This window comes from Trematomus bernacchii, unplaced genomic scaffold, assembly GCF_902827165.1.
Source record: "Trematomus bernacchii unplaced genomic scaffold, fTreBer1.1, whole genome shotgun sequence".
NCBI classification, from domain to species: Eukaryota; Metazoa; Chordata; class Actinopteri; order Perciformes; family Nototheniidae; genus Trematomus; species Trematomus bernacchii.
Window position 1 is genome coordinate 2,869,941 of NW_022987727.1, and position 25,562 is coordinate 2,895,502.

General features: G+C 40.1%; 2 protein-coding genes across 14 annotated transcripts in view; both read right to left on the reverse strand.

The window, feature by feature from the left end:
• Positions 1 to 14,050, reverse strand: part of huwe1 (HECT, UBA and WWE domain containing E3 ubiquitin protein ligase 1) — a 35,722-nt gene extending 21,672 nt beyond the window's left edge. For 4 of the 12 annotated variants that reach the window (XM_034144614.1, XM_034144616.1, XM_034144611.1 and 1 more), the window contains exons 1-32: positions 13,966 to 14,050; positions 12,471 to 12,547; positions 9,405 to 9,445; positions 9,178 to 9,247; positions 8,365 to 8,463; positions 7,342 to 7,548; positions 7,078 to 7,230; positions 6,918 to 6,980; positions 6,687 to 6,764; positions 6,529 to 6,576; positions 6,275 to 6,443; positions 6,092 to 6,192; positions 5,714 to 5,873; positions 5,506 to 5,633; positions 5,279 to 5,419; positions 5,051 to 5,156; positions 4,783 to 4,890; positions 4,593 to 4,694; positions 4,349 to 4,429; positions 4,028 to 4,134; positions 3,458 to 3,650; positions 3,152 to 3,243; positions 2,855 to 3,075; positions 2,661 to 2,718; positions 2,363 to 2,539; positions 1,967 to 2,212; positions 1,545 to 1,678; positions 1,351 to 1,463; positions 1,085 to 1,267; positions 727 to 943; positions 507 to 629; positions 140 to 377 (exon numbers count right to left, since the gene is read on the reverse strand). In XM_034144614.1, the coding sequence (XP_034000505.1) occupies positions 140 to 377; positions 507 to 629; positions 727 to 943; positions 1,085 to 1,267; positions 1,351 to 1,463; positions 1,545 to 1,678; positions 1,967 to 2,212; positions 2,363 to 2,539; positions 2,661 to 2,718; positions 2,855 to 3,075; positions 3,152 to 3,243; positions 3,458 to 3,650; positions 4,028 to 4,134; positions 4,349 to 4,429; positions 4,593 to 4,694; positions 4,783 to 4,890; positions 5,051 to 5,156; positions 5,279 to 5,419; positions 5,506 to 5,633; positions 5,714 to 5,873; positions 6,092 to 6,192; positions 6,275 to 6,443; positions 6,529 to 6,576; positions 6,687 to 6,764; positions 6,918 to 6,980; positions 7,078 to 7,230; positions 7,342 to 7,548; positions 8,365 to 8,463; positions 9,178 to 9,222 (3,891 nt within the window). In that variant the 5' untranslated portion in view covers positions 9,223 to 9,247; positions 9,405 to 9,445; positions 12,471 to 12,547; positions 13,966 to 14,050. Of the gene's footprint in view, positions 1 to 139; positions 378 to 506; positions 630 to 726; positions 944 to 1,084; positions 1,268 to 1,350; positions 1,464 to 1,544; positions 1,679 to 1,966; positions 2,213 to 2,362; positions 2,540 to 2,660; positions 2,719 to 2,854; positions 3,076 to 3,151; positions 3,244 to 3,457; positions 3,651 to 4,027; positions 4,135 to 4,348; positions 4,430 to 4,592; positions 4,695 to 4,782; positions 4,891 to 5,050; positions 5,157 to 5,278; positions 5,420 to 5,505; positions 5,634 to 5,713; positions 5,874 to 6,091; positions 6,193 to 6,274; positions 6,444 to 6,528; positions 6,577 to 6,686; positions 6,765 to 6,917; positions 6,981 to 7,077; positions 7,231 to 7,341; positions 7,549 to 8,364; positions 8,464 to 9,177; positions 9,248 to 9,404; positions 9,446 to 10,722; positions 10,977 to 12,470; positions 12,548 to 13,965 lie in introns of those variants that run through there. The other 8 variants (XM_034144617.1, XM_034144610.1, XM_034144615.1 and 5 more) reach the window with 8 other exon arrangements.
• A 538-nt stretch (positions 14,051 to 14,588) lies between these two features.
• Positions 14,589 to 24,097, reverse strand: phf8 (PHD finger protein 8). 2 transcript variants are annotated; one of them, XM_034144620.1, is made up of 22 exons: positions 23,797 to 24,097; positions 22,903 to 23,186; positions 22,608 to 22,693; positions 22,376 to 22,499; positions 21,997 to 22,157; positions 21,745 to 21,886; positions 21,125 to 21,311; positions 20,840 to 21,002; positions 20,637 to 20,724; positions 20,247 to 20,353; positions 20,047 to 20,138; positions 19,515 to 19,604; positions 19,135 to 19,416; positions 18,950 to 19,032; positions 18,702 to 18,871; positions 18,428 to 18,513; positions 17,710 to 17,831; positions 17,145 to 17,476; positions 16,941 to 17,036; positions 16,736 to 16,845; positions 16,263 to 16,623; positions 14,589 to 16,172 (listed from the first exon to the last, which is right to left on the reverse strand). In XM_034144620.1, the coding sequence occupies exons 2-22, from the start codon at positions 22,998 to 23,000 to the stop codon at positions 16,084 to 16,086; spliced, it is 3,069 nt and encodes a 1,022-aa protein (XP_034000511.1). In that variant the 5' UTR covers positions 23,001 to 23,186; positions 23,797 to 24,097; the 3' UTR covers positions 14,589 to 16,083. The 2 variants fall into 2 exon arrangements, with proteins under 2 accessions (XP_034000511.1, XP_034000509.1); XM_034144618.1 differs by having other exon boundaries at positions 16,263 to 16,635.
• Between the last annotated feature and the right edge of the window lie 1,465 nt (positions 24,098 to 25,562).

Sequence of the window (25,562 nt, forward strand, 5' to 3'; positions counted from 1 at the left end):
TCTTAGAGAGTCCATCTTTCCCATTTCCCTGGTGTTCCCTGCGTTATGTAACTTGATTTCACATCAACCTCAAGTTTGATCTATTTTATCTGCAAGCAGCAAAATAATAATTTGAATGATCTAGTAAGTGGAAACGTACCTTTTGTGTGACTATGAGGAACCGAAGGGCGCTGAACTGGGGCATGGTGGGTGTGACTCCAGGCATTTTAGCTGGCAGGGAATGGGGTGAGTCCAGCACAGTGCTCGGGTTCACCATCTTTTCCACAAGCATTAACCAGGCATCCAGAAACTCCCCTGTCCCATCGGGTAGATCAGTATGTTCCAGACCCTCAGTGACAGGCACCTTCCCACCCATCGATAGAGCCCAGTTAAATGTCCTGCACAAAAGCAAATCAAAAAGCAAAACTCCTGTTTAAAATACACATTCGTATGCTGTGGACTTAAGCAAGCACATGAATATTAAAATGTGTTTTTGACTATTATATGCACTACATCAAGGGACTTACTCAAATAAGGCATCATGACCTCCAGAGCAGAAGAACTTCTGCAGCATGAGGTGGTAGGGGTACTTCCTCTCATCAAACAGCATGGGGGATGTGAAGCCCACTGAGCAGATGAAGAAGGTCAGCCTGCCAGACAAAAAAAACAACATAAAAAGGTCAGCTCTGTGTGCCAAGCTCATTTAACAATGACAAACTGTGTTAAGTTAATACAAAGGGCTCTTACCTAAAACGAGGAGTGGGTGTGTAGGGTGGTGGCTGCCAACTCAGACCCTTGGTGAGGAGCTTGGTCAGGGCAGAGGCAGTGGCCCGGGCAGCAGGCGTGGGGGTGGTTCCTGTGCTCGTGGCATGGTGGGAGCGACGTTGGCGCACTGGAGACCCCACACACAGCTTCACCAGCAGGCCAAAGAGCTCAGCCAGAGCCCGGCCTAATCGAGATGAAGCTGGAAATACACAAAAAGTTAGTGAGAGACAATAACCTAATGGGGATTTAAGGCAATTTAAGACATTCTGATATTGAAGATATATCTGTTAATTTATAAACTGAAGCAAAATGTGATTGTGTCTGAAAGAATGTATCTTACCAGAGAGGAGTGGTTTAATCTGTTTAATGCGGGTGGCCATAGCTGGGGTAAGTTTGGACTTGGCCTTAGGGTCCGTTGCAGTGGGTTCGTCCGTCTCCATGGGAGCCAAGGTGTCCCCATCTAGACCCATGCCTTCCAACAGCCCACCGGCTGATGAATCCACCGTCACCGCCTCAGAATCTGCTGGATAGGTAGGAGGAGGAGATTGAAGTTGTGTTCCAGGGACATGGTGGAATTTGATGAACAAAGTGAAATGATTAAATTACCGGTTCTCCTGGAACCAGCAGCTGCAGTTGTTGCAGTGCTGCTCGATGGCTTCTCGTCTTTGGGCACCAGTTTCTGCATGTCAGCCTGGCCGAACTCACATCCTGGAGGCAGACTGTTGAGCACAAGCAGGAGGTGTTAGAGTCACAGCGGATCTAACTTTTAAAGAAAGGGGCTAAAAGGACAAGAGATGTACCTGTTAGGCGTGCAAAGGGACAGCAGCACGGTGCTCTCCCACACCAGAGAGCAGTAGAGCTGACTGAGCTTGTTGAGAACACTCAAGCCCAGCTGGGATCCCCACTGGTTGACTGAGATAGCTCTGATCTCACTCTGTTTGGAAAGAGAACAGAAACCTGTAAATCTGCTGAACCATTCTGAAACAGTACAATTGAAGAAAAACCTCCATAGCTTGAAAAAATGTAAAATAGTTCTCTAAATTCTATGAAAAACCAGGCCTTTAAAAAAATAACCCCTCTGCATGCTTTATTGTTCACAACTTAAACATACAGAACTTTTTTTTTTTAATCTTTGGTCATAAACATAAAAGATAACATTTCTCTACAAGGTTGGTTGAGGGGTTATCAATTCTGGTTGTATAGGAAATGCACCCGTATTTACCTGTCCTACTCTGCAAGTATGCACAAACATGAGGATGTAGGCATGTGCTGCAGTAAGAGCATGGAGCAGTGGTGTCGCACGGGCGGACAACGTTGCATCGGTGACATGGCCCGCGTTAGCCAGTTCTCTGAGAAGCACAGAACCACCCGGCACCTCGATTGGTCGATGGAGTGGCTCCAGAGACGACAGGATACTGTCCAGTTGGCAAAGGCCTTCCTGGAGTACCTTAGGCTCATGAGAGAGAGTCTAAGGGGGAGACATTAAGGGAAACGCTTTAGTCTCAATTCAGCCAACTGATTTTTCATTTTCCTCATCATCAATTTCATGTTGAAGTTCCTGATTAATATATACAATGAATAAAAAAAGTCACAACAGTGATGTATCCATTGTGCTCACCAGTATAGACTTGCAGACCCCAGCCACAGCCTGGCAGGCAGCAGACGTAGGGAAGTCTATGGGCAAGTTGGGAAGGCCCAGAATAGAAACCAGAGGTAGCAGACCCTTCTGGTTGACAAACTCCTGACAGTGGTCGTCTGTGGTGTTGTTGCTTAGAATGGATTCCACAAACTTCATCTAGAAGACACATGCATCACAAATCAGTGACTGACTGAAATTAGGTGAGCTCTGCTTTACAGGGGGAAGATCTCACAATATGATCAGAACCATACTGAACGGTCCAAGAATCCACACTCACCACATTCAGGATATAGTCCATCAGAGGAATAGGTATCCGCTCTTCAGTGCCAACCACCCTGCAAACACAAATTAATATAATGAAAATGACTACCAACTACAGTATTTGAAATGTAGTCGATTGACTTGAACAAAAATCGAAGTCGGTAAAGACTTGTTTTTCTATTCTAGTGTGATATGAACTCAGCGTCATACAGTTCAAGTGGCACTGACTGTCTGGTGCTCTCTGGTTCCCCCTGCTGCTGGCTGAAAGTGTGGAGGGCCTCCTCTTCTTCTTCATCCTCACTTGAGGCTTCTTCAGCAGCATGGCTGGAGCGCGCTGGGGGCACCGCCACAGTGCCATCGGCTTTCTGGATAGACGGTTTCTGGCAGATGTACTCAGGGGCTCGACCTAGGTTGCAGATCTCCTCCAGTAACTGTAACAAAGGTTTAGCTTTAATAACTTCCACAAAACATTTGCCAAAAGATTTCTTGTAAATGAAGGTACACTACCTTTATAATGGCAGTAGTAGCATCAGTCTTCAAAGTTGGTTGGTGCCTCATGAGCTCATCCACAGCACTGCCCAAGTTGGATGCAGTGTCACCTGAAGTTAAGAAACAATAATATATTATAACATGTCCTCCAATTAAGCAGGCTCCAAGGGTAAACAACTGAATGAGGATGCGTTCACATTAAACCCATTGAGCACCAAAAACTAAAACTCCAATTCATTTGAATGTGGGCTAACTTTCGTTTTCCTTGAATGTGCCTGATTCGGTGTGAATGCATCCAAACAGAGAACAGAGAGTCTGACTCACCCAATGGGTCCGAGCTACGTCGCCGTCGCATGGCAGGCAGGTAGTCAGGGGACAAAAGCACTTTGAAGAGGCGCTCAAATGGCTGGCACTGAACAAAGGAGCCCAGGCCTCTTGCATTCAGGCACAGGGCACTGAACACATTGGGAAGAGAACCCAACACCTCACGGGTAGCAGGAACCTGGAAAAAAGAGATCTGATGAATATGCAATTAGAGTAAATTGCATATTCATCAAAAACAAAATCAAAGAAAACGATGTAATAGGGGGAAAGTGAGAATTATCTTATTTCCCCTTTCCCCGTTAAAGACCTAAACATCAACATGCAGGCTCTCATTGTGACCCTTCTTCACATAACAGGATGATTAGGTCATTGAAACAACATACCATAACCTGGGTCAGCCAATGGACCACACAAATCGGAAGTATTTCAACTTAACTAACAATTTCAGATATCAAATTCAGTACAGGCGCTTCGACAGAGAAAGAAAAATAGACAGCCAATAATGAAATTGAACTCAATAACAGCAAGAGACAAGCAAAAAAGAGGAAACGGGCAGTGGAGGAAACTCACGTCTTTGATGAGAAGGGCATGCAGCATGACATCAGTGAGACCATTATCCTGCAGGGAGGAGAGCAGGGAAGGCTCCTGGAACACAAACACCGTCACAACCTCCGTCGCTATAAATCAGAAGGACAGACAAGAAACATTTAAAAAAGAGATTATAATCCAAAACAATGCCAACAATGACATGTCAAAACATTAAATTCACTTCTCCAGTTGACACCAAGTTTAATATGACTTTGCATCTCCCGAGTCAAGTGAGAACACTTTCTCACTGCTGAGTCAGAAGAGCAGTTAAAGAGCTTTTCTGAAGCGCTACTGTGAACTCACCTAAGAGGAACAGTGAAGGGCCATAATACTCTGCATTACTGATGATGTGCTTGAGTGAGGTAGGCAAGGACCCATCCATTACTGGAGAGAAAGAGATCGCACATAGACAAGTTAGAAATCAACATTTGCATAATGAAATATTAGATCTTAAAGGCAACTATTTTTGAATCCGTTTACCATGCATAAATAAGATGTACACAAGGCTTGAGCTTATAGAACAAGTAAGAGGATGCCAATGACTCACCGTGGCGAATACCATCAGAAAAGGCAGGGTCCTGGATGGCTTTCTTCAAGAAATTTAGCATTGACTTTAACAGGGCTGCCCTCTGGGGGATACACTGCACACCTAGAGAGACATAGAGTGTCATGGTGATTATAGAGTACATTAGTGGAAAGTGTTTTTTTAATTGTTTGTGCGCGTTTACTGTATTTACCTGGACGAGGTGCGTTGGCAGCACTGCCCTGTGCTTTCTGGTCCGTTTCTGATCTGGAACCAGAAGATGTGGATGGTCCAGGGCTGCTATCCATTGCAACTTCTGACACTGTAAGAAATCATAATGTTAAGCACATCAACAACAGCCAGGAGAATCTTCATAATCCATTCTAACTTGGCACAAGACAAATAGCCTAGCATTTTTAGAATAGACTTAATCATTTATAACAGTGAGAACATTGCATAGATATTAGGAATTAATAACTTACTCTCCGTGTCTGTTTCCATGTCCTCCGACTCCACAGTTGCACTGGGCCTCTGCATCTTTGGCTTGATGACGAAAGGGCACTCTTTCCTCGACAGGTCTACCTCATGCTGCGTAGAGATCGAGAGAAAGATGGAAGAATGAGTGACACCACATCTTTGGCAGACGTTTCAGGGATTCTCTAGTGGAATGCTGTTGTGTCACGAATGAAAATCCAAAATGCATAACCAACCTCTAGCCTAGAGATGAAAATGGTAAGGCCGCTGTGGGACTGAAAGGCAGCCATGTCAAGATTGGTAATGAGGTCCACGACCCGCACTGCTCGTGTCACAAAGGTGATCTGGTCCTGTTCATCACCAAGAAACTTGATAACCTACAAAAGATAATTAAAAGGGAAGACTTAATTAAACAAAAAACAACTTTATTTGGTCATTTAGAATCCATAGGACCAGGACATACCTTCAGGAGAGCTTCCATCATGCCACAGGACACAAGGGCTTCCCCTCCAGCATCATAGCTAGCCAAGTGGTAGAGGAATGAGAAGAGTGCAGTGGCAAACTGGTGCGGGTAGGGTTCCATCAGAGGATCTACCAAAGTCAAATTCAAAAGTTACCAACCAAGCTTCCATTTGAATTGTCCTATTTTGATTTTGTGTCACACACTTAACTGTTCTCACCGATCATTGCTTGAATACAGTTGCGCACCAACACTGGCAGGAAGCCATGGTAGGAGGCAGTGCCAGTGCAGTCGATGATGTTGGAAAGCTTGGGTGTTCTCTCCAGATGGACAATCGAAGTTAAAGTGCGCAAAGATGCTGCCTTGATATCCTAAAGAACAAAATACATTTCAGTTTCACTTTGATATAACTGAAAACGAAAGACCTTGAAGATAGTTCTGCATTAGACAGTAGACAATACACACATTAAGAAAAGTCTGACAAAGCAAAAGATATCCGATGTCATTTTACAAATATAATGTAACTGCTAATGTGGAATTTAGTGAAGTAACATTGTCATTAAGCAGCAAAAGCAAACTACTTTCTTACCACAAGCTGTTTGTCTGTAATCTGTAATACATCCACCAGCTCCTCTATCAAGCCATTATATAGAATACTGTTGGCTGACTCTTGGAGTGCGTTTGAATACACTGCAAGGAAACAGAAAACGTCAGAAGTTAAAACTTGGAACAAAACCCTTTGTCGCTTTATCTTCAGATGACTTTTACTCACCCAGTATAGAGATGGCATGTAGACGGGCCTGCACAGCCTGCAATCTCTTCTTGTGATTAGAGAAACCATGGGCCAGACGAATGTGTGTGAACAGCAGCGTCTGCTTGTCTTTTGGGATGTTGTACATCACCGTCAGCGACTCCATAATCTCAGATGGGCTCTCTGAAATCTGAGAGACACATAACATGTGTAAGATGGAGACCCCAAGGTATTATTAATCAACTGGTAATGACACAATTCGTATCTGACTGTACCTTGTCAAGCTGCTCGATGTGTATATAGTGTAGTGTATTACTACTTGTCTGGAAAAAAAAGGAGGTTCAGAAAAGTTGAGTCATCAACAAAATATCCCAAACGACACAAATATAGTTTTAATGACATAGTGATTGCATTAATGAATGTCATGGTTTACCTTTTTCTCTACTTTGACCTCAGGGCCCGGTTCAGCATAAAACTCAAAGTGCAGTGTGGTGGCACTGGGCGGGTATTTCTGCTCATGTATCATCAGGAGGCAGCATCAAAAGGGAAGATTGTTTAAAAAGAGTGGTTAATTTGCCTGTTATAATAAAACATTATACTAATAGCCACATATCTTTAGGTATTTATAGATAGTTATTAAACATCACTTATTAAAAATTCTTACCGTCATAAGCAGATCCCTGCAGCACTCAGCCAGGCCAAAGCCATTCTCCTTTCCTCCCCAGCTCTACAGAAGACAACAAAGAGAATATAAACAATACAGCTCTTTCTCTTGAGGGACAGCAAGAACTTTGGAAATAGGGAAACAATGGCATTCACTAGACCTCAGCCAGGTGTTGCAGACGGGCCAGTAGAGGCGTCCTTTTGTCGGATCCTAGTCTTGTGATGTAGTTTGAGCGCTTACTGAACACATAGAGCAGGTTCAGCACAGACAGGACCACCTGCATGTCACATGACGCTAACAAGGTGGTTAAGTGCTGTAAGATAAAAAGAGGGTTAAAGTTAGGGAGCTGCTTACTGTTTTCTTTGTGACATATGCAGTCTAGAAAAAACAACATTAGTGGTGAGTGTACTACACTCAAGCCTACCTCTATGGAGCTGTAGAGGTGCCTAGAGAAGCTATACTCAATGAGCAGGGCTGTGAAGTTGAGCACTGCCAAAAGCAGGGCTTTGAGCTGTCCGTTGTCAGGACGGTCACACACCAGCAGCCATGACATATTCTCCACCGTTTGGCCTGCATCACACAGAATGCCATCAAAGCGATCCAGTAGATCCACCCAGTGGTACAGCTCACACTGTTGGAGACAAACAAGGAACCTTCAGAGATCAATCAAGTAAATAGTATGCTTTAATATCCTTAGAGGGGGCTTATTTCCAATAAGGAAGGATTTTGGAATGGATGAATTTCTATCATCTACTATAAAATGCCACACAATGTGTATCCCAGTAGGCTTGTTTTCTTTTTTTTGTTCAAATGGTTACAGTAAATAGATTTTACAGTTGTGACATGAAGCAACAATGTTTAAATAAAACTGCTGAAAACCACTCCCCTGTATATGCTTTAAAATGTTATTCTATGTGATCAGTAGACCTTAAATTTCGATAAAGCTGTTGTCATTAACCTCTGCCTGTTTACACATGTTTTGGATTTCACCACTTAAAAAAATTATGTTTGGGTCAGTGGCTTGAGAAAGGAATACTGTTAAACATCTAAAATAAGCAAGCGCAGATGGTATTTACATTTCAAATTCATCAACATATTTGTATGCTGAGTTAGACATACAACATAAAGAATAAGTATTTGGAATTTGTGGACTAAAAAGAGGATGTTATTTCACTGATGGCAGAGGTCTCTAAGAGATCAATCTGTAAATACGAATGAGAATATATATTCCTGAAAACAGCATTTGAAAAAAATAAGTTTAGTTTAGACCTAGTCTTAGAAAAGTCCCACTGCCTATCATATTCCCAAAATACAACACTCATGTCTGCGATATTCAACAAAATAATTGACTGAGCTATGAACCCTGATGTAACCAATGTATTGTTAAGAGAGGGTTCCCAGGGAAAGACTGAGGGAGATGCCACACCCTCTTTTCTTTGAGGCTTACCTTGCCAATATTCCAGGTCTTGATGTGCTGCAGTTCAACCAATAGTTGCTCATCATTGCAGGCCTTGAGCTTCTCTATTAGAATCCTGCAGTCAGCAGGCTGTTGGTCCCAAAAGAGCACAAAATGGTTAGTCAGTTGTTAGGGCACTGACCACATAGGAATATAGAAAACTATCAACACACTTGAGCAATGCTCTTAAGTGAACTCAGTTCATATAATGGAAAATGAATAGCAATCAAAATGTTAGCTTCTTACAATTAAATGAACACTATTGACCATGATATTGAGGTCGAAGATTATTGCTCCTCATATTGAAAACATCCCTGAATGTGTGGCTGCAGTCCAGAGAAGAAGCCTAACAGGGCTGTGATACTTGGTCACACCCCTGACATATAGCAAGTCTGTCCCCAGAGCTGAATGCCCAAACATCATTGGCGTCTGTAATCCCTGCCTGCTCAACTACCTGTCTAGCAACTAAACGCCTAAACCTGAAAATGGCCGATATTATGCAATGTATTTATTGCTAAGAGTGTGGCCAAAAACACAATTCAAATCTATATTCATCTATGGCCAATTTTTGGAAACCCCAAGTAGGAGATAACCCTGCTGCCATCGAATACTTTTTGTTCTTCTGATGAGCAGGGCCAAACTATGACTGCGCCCTAAACTGAGAGGTGTCAAGGCACTCAAATAATTGGGTTAACATAGTTGAGCGCAAGTAGATGCCTTACAGTTTGGAATCTGCTTTCCTTTGTCTCATTAGGCAATAATGTGGCCAGGAATGGACACACAGCAAATATTAAGCATACTCACAGCTTCCGTAGGAGTTTTCTTTAACTTGCTTCTGTCGACCTTCATTGTCGATAATCTCTATTTGTTGCTCCTGTTGAGAAATGTTTATGAACATCAGAAAAAATACTTGTGATACTGAATTTCAATGTAATACAGAACTACTTAGATGTATCATTTATAAAGATAAGACAATATTCAAACATCTACAAATATATATCTACACAACTTGAATTGTGAAATGTACTTACAGAGAATAATTTGGCAATACAGCATGTTCTAGTCAGGTTACCTGCAAAACAATTGAAAAACAATTGAAAAACAATTAAACAGTGTCCACTATTCCACAAATAAAGACATTTTTTTTTATTTTACTTTTAAGATGCGTCAATTTCAAATAAATGATGGTTTTCAAGAGAGCTGTAGGTACAACTGTCAATTAATTGGAGAGCATCCAATCCATACAATGTTGCGTAACACTTTATTGTTGTGACTATAAATGGAAATGTATACATGATGTACTTAGTGGGAAAAAATACTACACAATCAGTTAGCAATCTGGTATTATGACAAAGCCCCCAGACAATAAGCAAGGGTAAGGATATTGGCATATTACTTTAAAAATCAGCTCATATCAGCTCACTGATGACTTATCACAATCACTGGTTACAATGTGATAACGATACGAAATGTGGTTATCTACATATGATATTTACAACGCAGACTGAGACAGATCGTTAGCTGGTGGCTAACAAGCAACATACGACACAAAGTTAATTAAATCAGATGAGGCCCCATATTATGTCCAAAAACCCACTGTCTAAAGTGTCTCGTAAATGTGATACGAGTTGTATATATTATTAAAAAAAACAGTTCACTGCCCATTCTATGCTTTCCTTTCTCCAACTCGAGTGACTTGACGCTGACAGGTTTAAGTTATAGCTACCTAGCTAACGTCAACCTGCTAACAGCATAACGTTATTTACCTATTGTTAACAAGTCACTACATACATGATTGTCTGCCGTCCGTAGTTACAGACAAAATCGGTTTCCTTGGTCACTAGCTAACAAAATGTCTTACAAAAAAAACCGTTGGGATATTCAACGTGCCAAAGAAACGATCAGTAACGTTTGCTACGGAGTGAACGTTAGCCACTGTCCAGCTAACACTGAGCTACCGGTAACGTTAGCAAACGATTCTCTCTCGAAATACTTCAAAGCATTTGCATACGACCAAATATAAAACTTAACAAAGTCAAAAAACAATGCACGAGTGTGATCAACGAGACACATACAATGTGGCTAACCAACATTCAAGCCGTGTTCACCATTTGTTCCACAGCTGTCAATTCAGATCTCACAAATTCACCATGCTGTCCTGAGCTGACTCTTAACTAATTTAGGTCGGGGCTGCACAGGCCGCAAAATAAGCCCGCACTCACCACTCTTGCACCATCCCTGCTTCTAGTAAAAACGAAACAGTAAACACTATTCGTTCACCAGCGACAGGCAGATTGATGTGTGTCTAGAACGTTGAAGCGGGTATCATTACTTTGTAAAGGCTCTTACCCGGGTTCTCGGCTAGACAGTCGTAGCACGCGCTAGCTAGCAAGCTAGCTGCCGTTAGTTGAATAGCAAGCAGAAACGCATAATAACTCGCTGAATCATTGTCGGACGGGTACAACGTGACCCTGCTAGTTTTATTTTCTGTTTTCGTTCAGGCAAATTGACTACCGGCTATCGACTCGATAAAGGAGTGTGTTCATCCCTCCGTTAAAATATTTTTCAGAGTATCCGCGCTTGTTTCCATAGCACATAGGCACTAGCTGTTGGCACAGTCATCATGACTCTGGGTAGTGTGCAAAAAGTGAATAACGTTACGGCAGGGAATGAGTAGCCACTGTTTATCGATGCAGTGCATGTTAAGTTAGGGCATCTGGCCCTAAATGAAACGCAACACCTCACTATTTTATGCAGTATTTAACATGTATGATCAACACAGGTCTCCAACTGACAACACCCTAAGCAAACGACCAAAAACACGATAATACATTTAAAAATGACTTCATATTTCTTCGTAATTGTCATCTAAATCTATTAGGTGCAGAAATGCCAACATCACCATGGGAACATGCATTTTCTATGTGCATCACAAGTAATACACATGCAACTTATTGTGGTAAAACGTATACGTGATAGTGAACAAGGAACCACCAAAAACTGAGTAATTAAACACAATGCATCAACACAGCAGCAGTATTTGATAAAATCATTAAAATGGAAGCCCACATTAACAGCATATTTACTCAAACTGGAGGACATATGGTGACTTAACAAGCCAACAATAAACTGATTAAAGCTCCCTAATGATGGCACTGGTAACTATTAAGTTTACTGTTGATAATTATTCAGTTATGTTTGGTAAGCATCAAATGCAATAGACTTATAATGCCCATCTCAACAAAAAGTTGAGATGGGCATTACGCTTATGCACAATACCGAAAACACAATTTTTGAATCGGCCTGTATTGGTGGTGTACATTTTAAATAGCAGCCATTTCATTTAGTGGACAAGATCACTAATAGTGCCCCCAAAATTAAAATGATGAATAAAACACACATTCAAAGTCGTGTTTTCAAAAAAACTAGGAGGACGAATTTGAAAATTACTTGACATCATGATGGTAGAACAAGTTTATTAATGAACCCATTAACGTAATGTTTACCGCTGTAGATTACATAATATCTTAACACTATTTCCACAACAGTCCCTTAAGTATGTGATTCACTAGAGCCTCAGAAAAAAAACCCTGTATTCACACTTTGAGTTGTTACAAGTTCAGGAATGTAATGCAAGCTGTTAATTATAATATTGGGAGGAATATGGTAATTATGTCAAAAAGGCCATCTTCATTCAATACTGATGCACTTGATCAATTGTATTCAGTAGCAGTAAAACAAATAATCCACAGAATGTTTACTCTTTCTGTAAAATATTGTGTTTGATTTATTCCTTGACAAAATGCATTTATTTTCAAATTTGACACCATTTTGTACTACAACTAACCACTAACCACAGCTGACACATTGGATGGATAAAGAACACATGAAGAGGAACACAAGTTCACAATGTAAAATGAAATGATAGAAATAAAATATGCTTTACAATCATTCATTATTATAATGGATGTGAATCATTTAAAATGTCTTTACTGAACACAATATTTCTGATATACCAAATTTCAGTGCAACTTCTTGTGGAAACAATTCAGAAAAACACCAGTATATAAACAGTAAAAAAAGTTAGCAGTACATACCAGAAACTGCTTTGGTTCAATAGTTTGACCACCCTCATCCTCAGCTTGCTTTGCAGTGTCTTATAAGTTATAACTATCTGAAACAAATGAAAAATCTGATCAGATATAAAATAAAATTTAAATTAAAAACACCTTTACTGACAGGTGTACACACCAAACAACGCTGGTGAAAATAAAAAGTAACTTTCAAACCAACCACATTAAGAAATACTCTGATAATGATGACTGATAAGCAAAGTTTAAAGTGTAACTTGTAATCAGTTACATATTGTTAACATGTTGCCATTGACACTTTCAAATCCCAACTAACACTTGTCTTTGATATGGCTTCTCAAGCGAACTGATTGTTAAATTCAGAATGTCTTATGAACAAGCCAGATATACATACATACAATTAATTTAGGTACATTCTTAGACAAACATTAAAAGGTCCCCTTTCTGCTAGCTACCCTAAGACTGCTATGAATGAATACACTCAGCCGTATGAATGAATACACTCAGCCAGTATTTACAGGATAAACCAACACAGTATGCAGCATTCCTAGCAACAAGTTCACGCCTTTTGTTGTCATGTCATCGCAATGGTCACTGAGTGATAGGAAGACAAGGACCAAAGCGGATGCTGACAGATTTACATACAAATCATTTTGGCTGATTTCACTGCGATGCATCACTACTTTTTTTCATATAAATGTAAATGTGATGTGCGTCACTATTTGTAAGCATTTTTGACATTGTAATGCTTACCGAGTCAATACATGTACAAAATCCCTGAATTATAACATCCACTAACAACAACGCTACGTCAAAGATAACATTAGCTTACGTTAGCTTAGTCTGAGTAACGTTACCACATTTCCTAACTCGTGTATTACTCACTAGTTGGTTAGCTTAGTTGTGACCGTGTAAAATGAACTCACATTGTGTGTCAATGTTATTGAGGTAGCCACCCAACGTTACGCAGTTAAATCAATGGCGGTGCTATCGTTAGCAAAGTTAAAAGCTATTTAGGTGACGTTAGCTAGGTTACCCGTTAGCTTAAACTGCTACTGTTAGTTACTTTGATGGCTAACGTTGGCAGATTAAGCCATATCTGCAAACTGAAACACATTTTATTTGATTGTACCATCATTCCCGAGGAAAGAGAGTAGGCATTGGACGAGGGTACCGCTTTGACTTGTACAGAGGGGCACATACCCACACACAGTGAACATGAGTGTGTGTATGTGTGTGGCGTGTATATTTGCGGGTTTCGCACGAGCTAACTAGCTAGCCTTGCTCCGCACAATGCTCTATCAGTGGGATCATGGCTAAATTAAAAATGGCGGTTTACATAGCAGAGGATCCGTACTTTACAATTAAAACCCACTAGTTTTGTGGACTCGGATGGCAGTGACGGGTGTGAATCATCGATGGTAGTTGTTAAGGAAGTGAAATGTATGAAACAGATAGCAAAAACACACGTCAATACTGTGGAATAAGTCTTAACGCTTACCTCGAATGCGTGTTACATTTGCTTCTCCATCTTGCACTAGCGAGTGGTAGGATAATATGGATCTCGCGAGATTACCTGCTGCTGCGTTAACCCAGGGCACTCCCTTGTACTGTTGTACAGAATAACGATATAAATGCGTCTTCATCTGGAAGACGGCATACAGCCTTAACTGGTATTTCCAGCATCGTCCTAATGATTTAGATGTGCACACAAAAGCACGACACATAATTCTCCAGGATTTATGAAAAACATGTATTGTTTTACATTTAGTTTACTTTTAAACTGTGATTAAATTCACTGACCTATATAAAATAATGACTGAAAAAAAACAACGTAAACCCTTATGACTGGGAACGTTTTATTTATTATTTTTAGGTGTGGAAATAATTGTACGAATTCAGGAACATTTAAGTCAACACTAATCATTTAAATAATCAAATCTAAAGTGGTGTATCACTATTAATTTATACTTTATTTAGATTTGTTCGTAAAACAATCGTATTGAAGAATCACCAGTAACAGGTTCTCCAGGAGAATAAAGCATAATAAAGAGAAAACCATTATTTTGGTCCACGAATCAAACTTTAAGGAAATTGTTCTCAAATAAATTCAATGAAAAAATACATTTTGCCCAAGGTATATTTTATCTGTTCCAGGTCGTTTTATACACATCATGTTTAAAACACAGTACACATCAACACAAGAGTGAATATCAACAATAATAATGTAAAACAAAATGGATGAAATCAAACAAGGGCATTTTTTCCAGAACATTTAAACTATTACACTGACAAGACATGACAAACTAAGAATGACAATTACTGCGTACAAATATAAAAAATGAACTATTTCTGATATTTACCAAATACAGCATTGTATCATGTACAAGTTATGTTAAGAAATATTTCAAAGTTTTTGGACTATAAAAGAACTTAAATTACAACAAATATGTACATATCGATTCATGTCCTGCACCTTCACAATGTTTTAACACAGTTAAATCTAAAATTCTGCCAACATTCTATAACTAGTACATTCTGTGGAAAGACATCTCTATATCTGGCCCGAGACTTCTGCCGACATTTGGGGCACAAACGATGCAAACCTGCATGAAACTAGTCTATTTATCCCATGTTGTTCTTCTCTTCCAATGTAGCTATATAAATTACAAATATTACAATTATTTACAAGGACAACATAAACTGTAAAAAAACTACTAACAAAAAATTAAGCAAGGGATACATTTTTGTACAGGTATTAAGTGGTTGAAAATAATTAAAGTAAGGACCAAAAAGTTAAGGTGGTAAAAGCATGCTATGTTAAAACAGGTTGGGAGATGGCAACATGCTGCTCTGTTAAATAAATATCGAAATAAATAAAACTAGGATTTTACTCTTGGCATCAGTCGGGCACTTTGAACTTAATGCGTAGAATTGCAGTATGTTAAGGGAAATGTTTTATATAAACATCTTTCTGGGTGCTGACCGTGTGTGCATACACTGAATTTTTTCAAAACAGTTTATAGTTGTGTAATGATTAAGATCCTGTCATCATCATACCACACAAGAATATGTTTTGTTGAGGTAAAAATGACATTGAAAAGAAGACTACAACTGCATGACTGTGTGTGAGGGCTATAAAGACATCTCATTTTACCTTACCATTTTACCATTTGTTTTTCTTTCCCTTTTCAAATGTACGATGAACAGTGGAATATCTCTGTCATAAATAGAGCCACTAAAATACAAATAAACTAAAACAATTCTGAATAAATGAAACCATTGGGTTCAGTCAATTAATTATGCTAGTTAAAGTAAAGTCCACTTGTCACAATCTGCCATTGCCAATGTCAAGATGTGATCATCAAGAGTCACAGATGTGCCTCTAAAAATACTAGCATATTCTGATAAATGGGGTGCCAAAACAGGTTGCAATTAGCTGGGCAGAGCGATTGGTGTAGGACAAGATATAGAAAGGTTCAATAACATGTGAAAACAGTAAACAAATGTATCTAGAGTAAAAAATATAGATAACTATCTATTTCCTTCAGACCTTCTTTCACAAAAGCGTTTTTCTTCATTCCCACTCAAAAGTCTTTAGCCATAATTCCAACATCTCTCACAAGAGAAGTTTTCCATTTCGGTGAATTTTCAGAATTTTTCCAAGTCTCTGTTTTGCAGTTGCAAGTCCTTTCTTTGGACGTTTTCCTACGTTGAAGTCAAAGACAAAATAAATTAGAAACGGTGCAGTCATAGAGATATGAAATGATGCTATCAGGGCTTTACATTTATGCTTACCTTGACCAACTCCTGTTGCTCCCTGGCTGGCTAAACTTGCAGGGGATGTAGCAGAGTGAGAGCTGCTGTTCTGCGGAGAAAGTGAAGGTCGCCGTGAAGTAAGGAAAACGCCAGGGGCCAGTGCTCCGCTGCCTCGAGGGCCCCCAGGGCCAAAAGTTCCTGGCCCTGCTGTGTATTCATGGTCCAACAGACTAGCAGAGAAGTAATCCATTCTCCTGTCTGGGCTTTGGTCTGCTGCAGACTCTGGAGCAGGTGGTGGTGAGGGTGGGGCTGGCTCAGCCTGAACGGGGGGAGGAGGGGCCACGGGAGCGGGAGGACGCTGCTTCTTGGTGTACTTCCTTTTAGCAGGTTTCTGCTGCTCCTGGTGCAGAGCCAATAAGAAAAAACAAGAGTATTTTTCTTTTCTTCAAAGACGCCAGATAATTCACTTGCTACATACTTCAAAGACCAATAAGCTTTGTTTCACAACTCACTTGTTGTGCCAGCTTGGCAGCAGCTGCTGCAAGACCGGTCTCTACAGAGGCGACTCGAGCTCCTTCCCTGGCAGGTCGTTCCTGTTTGGGAAGGGTGGGCATCACCCTGGCTGTAAACGAAAATAATGATTAAAACGGTCATCCTTCAGCTAGCGGAGCTAAAAAGCCTTCTGATCTGTATTGTTGCAATGTTTGATCCACGTACCTTTCGGGCTCCAGGGTGTGTCATCCCAGTTTTTCTTCCGCTTCATCTTAGCCTTGTTAGCACGGTCCTCCTCATCAGACTCCAAGGACGGATAAACTGAAATGAAAATGTGATTACCATGATTAAACATTGGCTAAATAAATAAAGAGCTTTATTGCTTTTACTAGCCTTGATTTGTACACTAGTCACTGACATATTGCTCACCATAGTCTGAATCTTTGAAACAGGTGCCGAGAGTCTCTTGGTCATCAGGACTGTCCTCCTCACTGAGGTGACGGACGGGCCGTTTAATTGGCCGTTTCCCGGGCCGCTGGATGACAGGTTTCTTCTCAGGAGTTTTTGTCTTTTTCACCCCTCCAGTCAACCACACAGCCTTGCCACCCTTTTCCTTGACCACCCCCAATCCCTCTGTCAATCCTCCAGAAATGGATAGGGGAGACGAAGAGGAGGAAGATGAGGACGAAGAAGGGGGGTTGGCCATGGACAGCATACCCTGTATGGCATCACGAGTGCTGGGAGAAGCTGGGGCTTCCTCACTGAGAGAAGGACAGAGTTGAACAATCACTCGTCATCTCAAAAATAAACCTCCTAAACATAGCGTAGCATCAGAGTCTTGCAAATATGTGAACTATGCAAGTTTCAAAGGTTATTGGATTCTTGCAACAACACAGCGAGACATGTATTCCCACTTGTGGGAACATAACTTCGTACACCATGAAACACAAATAATTGAAATACATGTATTCTAGAAAACCATCACATCTCTAACCTGAGTGTTGAAGAGTCCAAGCCTGCCACTTGCTTGCTGGCCTTCAATAAGTCCAGAATGCCCCCCGCGCCACCCTTCACCCCGTGGGCAGCTAGTGCCTCTTCATCTGTGGTGTAATCCTCCTGGAGCCACATGCACAAACATGCTGAAGTTACAGTTTAACCAGTGCTGGAATAATAAAGTGCTAATGAAGAATGCGAGACATGTCAAGATAAACAAACAGACAGCGGAGTTTATATACTCTTAGATGCAACAACTATAATTAGGCCTTTTACTATTGTTTTATTCCATTGTATGGAGGACAGAGATTATGTTATCACAATCAAAAATGTAATGCTAGTAACAGGCTGAAGAGGTAAGGAGTTCACAAACTAACATTTATAAAATAGGCTTGCTGTTCCAAAATACAGAATCCAAAGTGGCGATCTCATCAGTGATTGGTTGTTCATTTTGCCTATGGATGCTGATGCTGTGATCCAGCCTGAGTGATCAATGTGGATACATGACTGTGATAAAGCAGCCAATGTTATCTGGTTTAGTGGAGAGTGATTTTAAGCAAGCCCATTATAAAAAACACCATTTGTGATGAGGTGTGAAAAGCAAGATGCTAAACTTGGGAGTAGAAGCGTGTAGTTAATTATATCACTCATCTTTGACTGACTGATTAGTACAGGCTACTACAGCTGAAAGACGGCTACAGTATCCATTTTAATCTCACCTCAATGTCAAAGTCTACCTCCCCTGGCTCCCTGATGCGATTGGGGTCAGAGCAAGGTTTGGCTCTGGGCAGCTTCCTTGGAAGACCTGAAGGCACATTTTAAACCAGTTAGGTGACAGTAGCAATGTGGCTTTGAAATTAAACTACTGAACTATATTAAGCTCCACATTTCACTAATAGTCCAAAACGTTTAAACAGCTACCGGTATATTGACTATGTCCAAACAAGAGCTACAACATTCCAACATCATAACACTTTAATGTAAAATGTTCACCGCTTAGTTTCTTTTTCTTGTTGGGTCCTGCAGGCTTGCGCCGTGGAGGAGGGGTCTCGTCAATCTGCAGCTCATCCTCAGACTCCAACTCAGACATGCTAGATCCCTCCATCACAAGATGTTTGAACTTTCCTGCCCTTCCTGCACCATTTCTGCTGCCACCCTTTTTACTAAAACCAGAGGATAAGCAGTTAAGAATCATCACCTTTGGTATGAATACAAACACACTGAACTGCTGCCAGGCTTACCCTTGGATTTTTCCATTGGTCAGCACAAGTTTCAGTTTGCTTTTGTTTATCTTCCCTTCAAACTCCTCTAAAGGCAACTCCAGCTGGAAGGACAGATAAGCATTGCGAGAAAATATGAGGATGAATCAATCAAAAACAAAGATAAGCATTTCCATTGCCATGATGAATGTCTGTGTAGGCTGTACCTTGTTTTTGTTTTTTGACTTGCCAGGTTGACATTTTTTGAGTGTGTGTTTGGTGTGGATCTCAATGAGGTCGAGCTCTCCTGCTTCTGCCTTAATAAGCCCCTTCTGACTCTTCTTCTTGGTTACAGGGGGCCCAAGTCCCCCCATCAATTCCTTGGGCTTGGTTCCTTTCTTTTTTCCAGGGGGGCGTGCTGAATTCTGAGAGGTGGTCAGAGGAGCTTTGGAGAGTGGAGAACCAGGAAACTGAGGTCCAGGGCGCCCAATGTTTTGCTGGAAGATGTCCTATCAAAAAGAGAGTATTTTCTAGTCAGGAAAAAACTCAAAATTAAATAAAACAAAGCTTAACGCATGCACCATTTTTTTTAGATTAAACTCTTTACCTCAACCAGACGGATCTCCTTGGCCAGGTCCTTCACTAACGTCTGAGTATTGATGGTTTCTGGAATCTCCACTTCATGATCTGCTACAGTCTGGATGTATAGAGAAAACTATCAAGCATCTCTCACAACATTTTGCAGTTACATATAATATTATGGTGTACAAAATAAGCCATTTCTAAAATTCTGATGATGTGTATGATGGTCTTAATATGTATCTAAAAAGTAAATTAGTATATTATATTTTCCCATAATGGCCATAATGTTAAGTTGCAATACAATGTTGGCCATTAAAGTATTATAATTTGATGTAATGATTTACATAAAAACCTAATTGAATGTAATGTTTATTATAATAAATGTGCTGTTGCACCTCTGCTCCATTTTTTGGAGCTAACATCCAGCAAAACTACAAATCCACAGGCCAATGGAAGAAATAGTTATGGTGGAAATAATCAAAAGTGAATTAAAAAAAGAGAGAAGTGATGAAATAATAATATACAAAGAGGTTAAGATGAGATAAGATTTTGCCAACCTCTTTGCGAGTCCAGCCGCGGAAGGCATTGTTTAAGGCCTTTGCTCCGTGGACCAGGTAAGTGGCAGGATGTCTGCGGTTTTCTCTTAAACCTGAGAAAGAATAGCAAAGGGACATTCAAAATTACTAATTGTAAACAAAGGACATTGAAGTAGTTCGCAGAACATAAAAATATTATGAAATAAAATGAACTCCCTCACCTCTGAATGTATCAAGAAGGTGCTTTCCAACATACCAGCACACGGTCTCAAAGTTGGGAAATCTGAACAACTCTGCTGTGCTTAATCTCTTCTCTATTTCATATGCCCTAAAAGATGATAAGACACCACAGGGAGAGTCAAACATTAGACGCTGTTGCCATAAACTTGCAGATTACTTCTTCTGTAGATATGTGCCTTCAAATGAAGGGCAATAGGTGTGACTGTAGGAGATAAAACCAAGAAACATGAAAAGCAAAATCTGTCTCAGAAGCAGCAAGGAATGTGAGCAATGGCATTGAAACAATAAGCAAGTAAAAAGAAGTTTCACTTTTAGGCTGCATTTAGATTACATTGACTGGGGAAACAGGAAACAGCTCTGAGGAAACTAACCGCAACTGCATGTCAATGTTGAGACTATGCAAGAAGTTCCCTCCGAAGGCAAGGCAGTCCACTGGAGTCAGCACAGCGTGAATCCACCCTGGAAGACAAACAAAGGACAAAAGTGTAAACATTAATAGATTCCGACATTTTTGCCGACCATTACTGTGCTAAAATATATATATATATAACAAGTTATATGCATTGAAGCTCACCTGTTGGTATGAACAATGTGTTTCCTTGTTTGACCGAGCACCTGTAACACATATCAACCTGGTCTCCAAAGAACATCTCATTCTGGTTAGACGAGGAACTCCACCGCTCAAAAAGTGCCAAGTTGGCTGTGGTGGGGGAAATAAGGTAGAATATCTTCTCGCCCTGAATAGACATAGACAGACAATTTCTTAGAAATAATACAGATTCATATCACAAAATAAATAAAACTGTTGTTTCGGTAAGGGTAACTTCCCAAACATGACTGAAATATTTTTTCTTCTCACCCTGAGGACATGGTACCATACTGAGGTGCCTCCAAAGTCAATGTGAAAGTCTGTGTAGCTGTCCTTGACTCCCATTAGACAGTACTTCTGCACATTGGGGCGTTCAAACACAGACTCTTCAGGCCAGAGGTTTTCCACCCATGACAGTTTTCTTACAATCTTTGGAGTCTCCACCAAGTTTGAGAGCCTAAAACAATTCAAAAACAAGGCTGTAGTTTTCTACTGGGTTGATAAATACACACAAGAAAACAACAGTTCACCTTTTTTAGACTATGCCCCAAAATTATGGAATACCCTACCAAGAGCTATAAAAGATGCATGCTAAATGTAGCTTTTAATACATTTCATACTTTATAGTCGGTTTCTTTTTTTACATCTTCTACTGTATTTTTGGTATGTAATTGTATTGTATATTTGCCCTTGTTTATTTGTATTATTATACAACAGCACTTTACACTTGACTCTTATCCATGACAACATACTTCACTTAATATATGATGTTCTTATTAATTTTTTTCAAAGTAGTTTTTTGTAATTGCTAGCAAAATAATAATATATATAACTCAAGACGCAAGACACTGCATCTTAATGAAAACTGAACAGTTGATATATTTGTGTACCTGGTCTCAGAGAACTCCAGACTGATAACATTCAGTACTTTCTCTCTATTGGGGCTGTTGTAGTATTCAACAAAGTCCCCCAACCGCATCTTCATGTCACATTGGCGAGAAACATCAATCACATCAATCTGTCTGTCTGAACCTGCATGAGAACAAAATGAAAAAGGTTAAAAAGAATTAGCTTAAGCCTTATACACATTAGCCTGAACATGTTTACATTAATCAGTATGTATTTAGTAATAAAAACTATACCAATGTACTGCTCTACATCGCTGACGCCAAATGATGCCGGAGGAAGGGTCATGCCTAGGCCATCCCGCCTCAGCACCATGACAGGAACGCTGAATGAATGCTCTTCCAGAAACTCGACTGTCAGCTGGGCCCCCGACGGCTTGAGCAAAACTTCATCCGCACTGTCATAGAAACACAAATAGACATTTGCAAACATTTTAGTAACAGAGTGAAAACGTTCAAAAGAGAAGGCTTTTGAATTATGTTACAAAGAAGACCAAGGCTCTCCAACCAAAAATAATTAGATAGAAAACTATCTTAGGTGTTTTCTTTGATCGGAAACCTGGTTTTTATCTTTAAACGTATAAATAACTAACTTTAGCCTTTGCAGGGGACTTACCCTGGGAAGGTGCGGCTCCGTAACTCCCTAACAAACTGTGGGCTGCCTGTCTTAACAGGCCGACTTGGATCCCTTGCTGCAGCGCCACCATCTGTCTGCTTGTTGCCTCCACGGCGTTTGCGCACTGAGCAAAGGAGATACAGAGATAAGAGATCAAAAACAATATTTTATAAAAGCAAACCAATAAGGTCATTACAAATAAAAAAAATTGAACTAAAAAATGTTTACTTACTGACAGATGGCCCATGGGTGACCTGACAGTTGGGGCAGTGATACAGGTCAATCTCAGCTGCTTTGTCCTCCTCTACTCCAACACAGCTACACAGAAAACATTCTTATATCAGATAAAGAACGCTGGAAAGGATAGCTGAATGAACTTTGGTGTGTGGAATATAGAATATAACTACAGGGATTAAGCAATTTAGACAACAGATGTAACCACAACATAAATCACACATTATAATATTTGGATTTCATGCACACAGACATCAATACGATCAACAGTGTTTAATCTGAAAATGACCCACCTTCCATGGAACCAGTCTTGACAAATGTCACACTCGATCATGAAGCGTGTCACATCATAAGGCAGGCGACACAAGCAGTACAGTGGCACCGATGCCATATTGAGTGAGAGGGAATCAGCTTTCTACTATTATTAAAGTTACGTTGTCAAAATATTATGCAGGTGGGATGATATATTTATAAAAGAAATGTGATTTTAAATTATGCAAAAAATATGATGTTTCTGTAACTCTACTTCCAAAGTGATGTTACTGGTACACATGTCCACCGTGATTCTCTTGGAAACCTGTTGAAATATAACAGAAAGAAGATAGCGTATTAATTATAGCTTGCCAGAAGACGGGACAATAAAACAACTACATTGCGATATCATTTGTATAAATGGGACTGCTGAGAAACATATAAACTGCTCCTCCAGGGAGACGCAAGCTATGTCAAATATCGTTAGCAGGTTAACAAAACTAACACTAAGGTTAGTCGTTTTGGTAGCATAACATTCATTTTAAGATTATCCAGCTCTTACAATACAGACTAGGACTACCTTCTTATTTACTGTCCATATTTTGCTTCTGCTAACATGTTGTTAACATTAGCCAACGGGCAGGCCGTAACGTTAGTGCACTGTTTGTAAACACGCTATGCCCCTCGAAAGTTGTACTGCTATCATAACACTAACGTGTTTAGCCAGTAAGCTAATATTAGCTATATGAGCTAACGATTAAGCTAACATAAGCGTTTGCAAAGATGTTAACTTTAACTCGCACAAGAAAACAGTTAGTGCAATATATATTTGACATTTTGAAGAAACAATACGTGCACATAACACCGCAAATTCATTCAAACAAACAAAACACATAGTTTGTTATCTTAATTGATGTTTAAGGCTAGCAACTCACCAGAATCTAGCTGCGGCAGGCCGAGCATCCGAAAGCCGTTGTAATCCCTACGCAAGGTCGGGGGTAGATCCGGCCTTATTATGCAACGTAAATTATAAACAATTTGCTTATCCACATCTTTTTTTATTCAATTCGTAATGCACTAATATAGAGTTCAGGTCCAGAAATTTAAACTGGACCGGAAAACTACAACCTGAAGCGACAAAAACGAGCACAATAACTACAAATAGCGGCGTATTGAACTACATCAACGCCATTTCAAAGGCTGCAGCGTCAGACGGTTGCTTGTCGCTGTCTGCTTTAAAAAGAACAATAAAGTTGCAGAGTCAAATGTGGGGTTGCGTTCAGGGAGAAAAACGTTGCGGGACGTTTGTGCGGCAACACATTTGCAGAGTAATGCAGACAAATCGTAACCTGCAAACATAGCCTAATGTGCGTAATATATGTATTCAAAGAATACATGCCGGTAAATGCATCAATTAATACACACGACCAGGGACGTGCACAGACCTTTTGGGGGGCCGGAGCTCAAGTGAGAAAAAGGGCACATCCCATAATCATTTATAACAAAAAAATGTACAGACTTCTACAAAATAATCAGTTAACACAGAGACCAGGGTCTTCTTTAGTATTCACTACGCACAAGAGCAGACAACAAACTAGTCAAATGAATAGTTATTAAATGAGCAGCCAACAATCAAAATTATGAAGTTACTGTTTAAGGACATTACAGGCACAAAGATCCTTTTTTCATACTTTCATACAAAACACTGTGTTTTGTGAAATGCTGTTGTGTTTTGTGAAATGCTGTTGTGTTTTGTGAAATGCTGTAGTGTTTTTAAAAATGCTGTTGTGTTTTCTGAAATGCTGTGGCGTTTTCTGAAATGCTGTTGCGTTTTGTGAAATGCTGTAGTGTTTTTAAAAATGCTGTAGTGTTTTGTGAAATGCTGTAGTGTTTTCTGAAATGCTGTAGTGTTTTCTGAAATGCTGTAGTGTTTTTAAAAATGCTGTAGTGTTTTCTGAAATGCTGTAGTGTTTTGTGAAATGCTGTGGTGTCTTGCACTTCAGGGCCACCGTAATTTTGCTTCCATGTTTTCTTACATTCTAATGGAAAGAAAACTTCCAAAAAACACATATAAATGGTGTTCGTTTTACTACCATGTCTGAATTCATCTATTTAAAGTTAATCTGCATATTTAAACATTACATTTCAGGGGAAAATACTGACTTAACGTAAGTAACTATCTGGGGAAGTTGTGAGGTGATATGTTTTTTTGTTTGTTTTTTGTTTTATCCTTTTCACCTGCAATGCCTTGGTAACTGCATGCAAATGAGCGCATTTTAAATTAGGCCTAGTTAACGCCTAATTTGCATATCAATTTGGCGATTGTGATGACGTTATTGGATACACATTCTACTGTATTCACCTTTATTGTATCGGTGTATCCCCTTAAGTACAGTACATTAGCCTGTATGCCCATGATAAATTGCCTTAGCTAAACCTAGAGCTAACTCAGTGGTTCTCAAACTTTTTCTGTCAGGCCCCCCCTTTAGAGAAAAAAAAAAGTCGGGCCCCCCCCAAAACAAATAGTCAGGCTCAGTGGCGGCGCCAGAGATTTATTTTGGGGGTGCTGTGGGGTAGCTTGACGTTTCATAGAGGGTGCTCAAACATTTAGGGTTTCCCATTAATGTACCAGTCGCTACAGTGGAATTTTCTACTGCAACAATCCCCACGCAAATACACAATGTACCCGCGACTGTTACAA

What these genes read in the sequence shown, in the direction of transcription:
- phf8 (XM_034144618.1), bottom strand. Translation starts at nt 23,000, where the DNA reads ATGGCATCGGTGCCACTGTACTGCTTGTGTCGCCTGCCTTATGATGTG. An exon ending in CGGAGCCGCACCTTCCCAGG is followed by an intron (nt 22,158 to 22,375) that starts GTAAGTCCCCTG and finishes TTTCTATGACAG; the next exon opens with TGCGGATGAAGTTTTGCTCA. An exon ending in AGTCAAAAAACAAAAACAAG is followed by an intron (nt 19,033 to 19,134) that starts GTACAGCCTACA and finishes CTGTCCTTCCAG; the next exon opens with CTGGAGTTGCCTTTAGAGGA.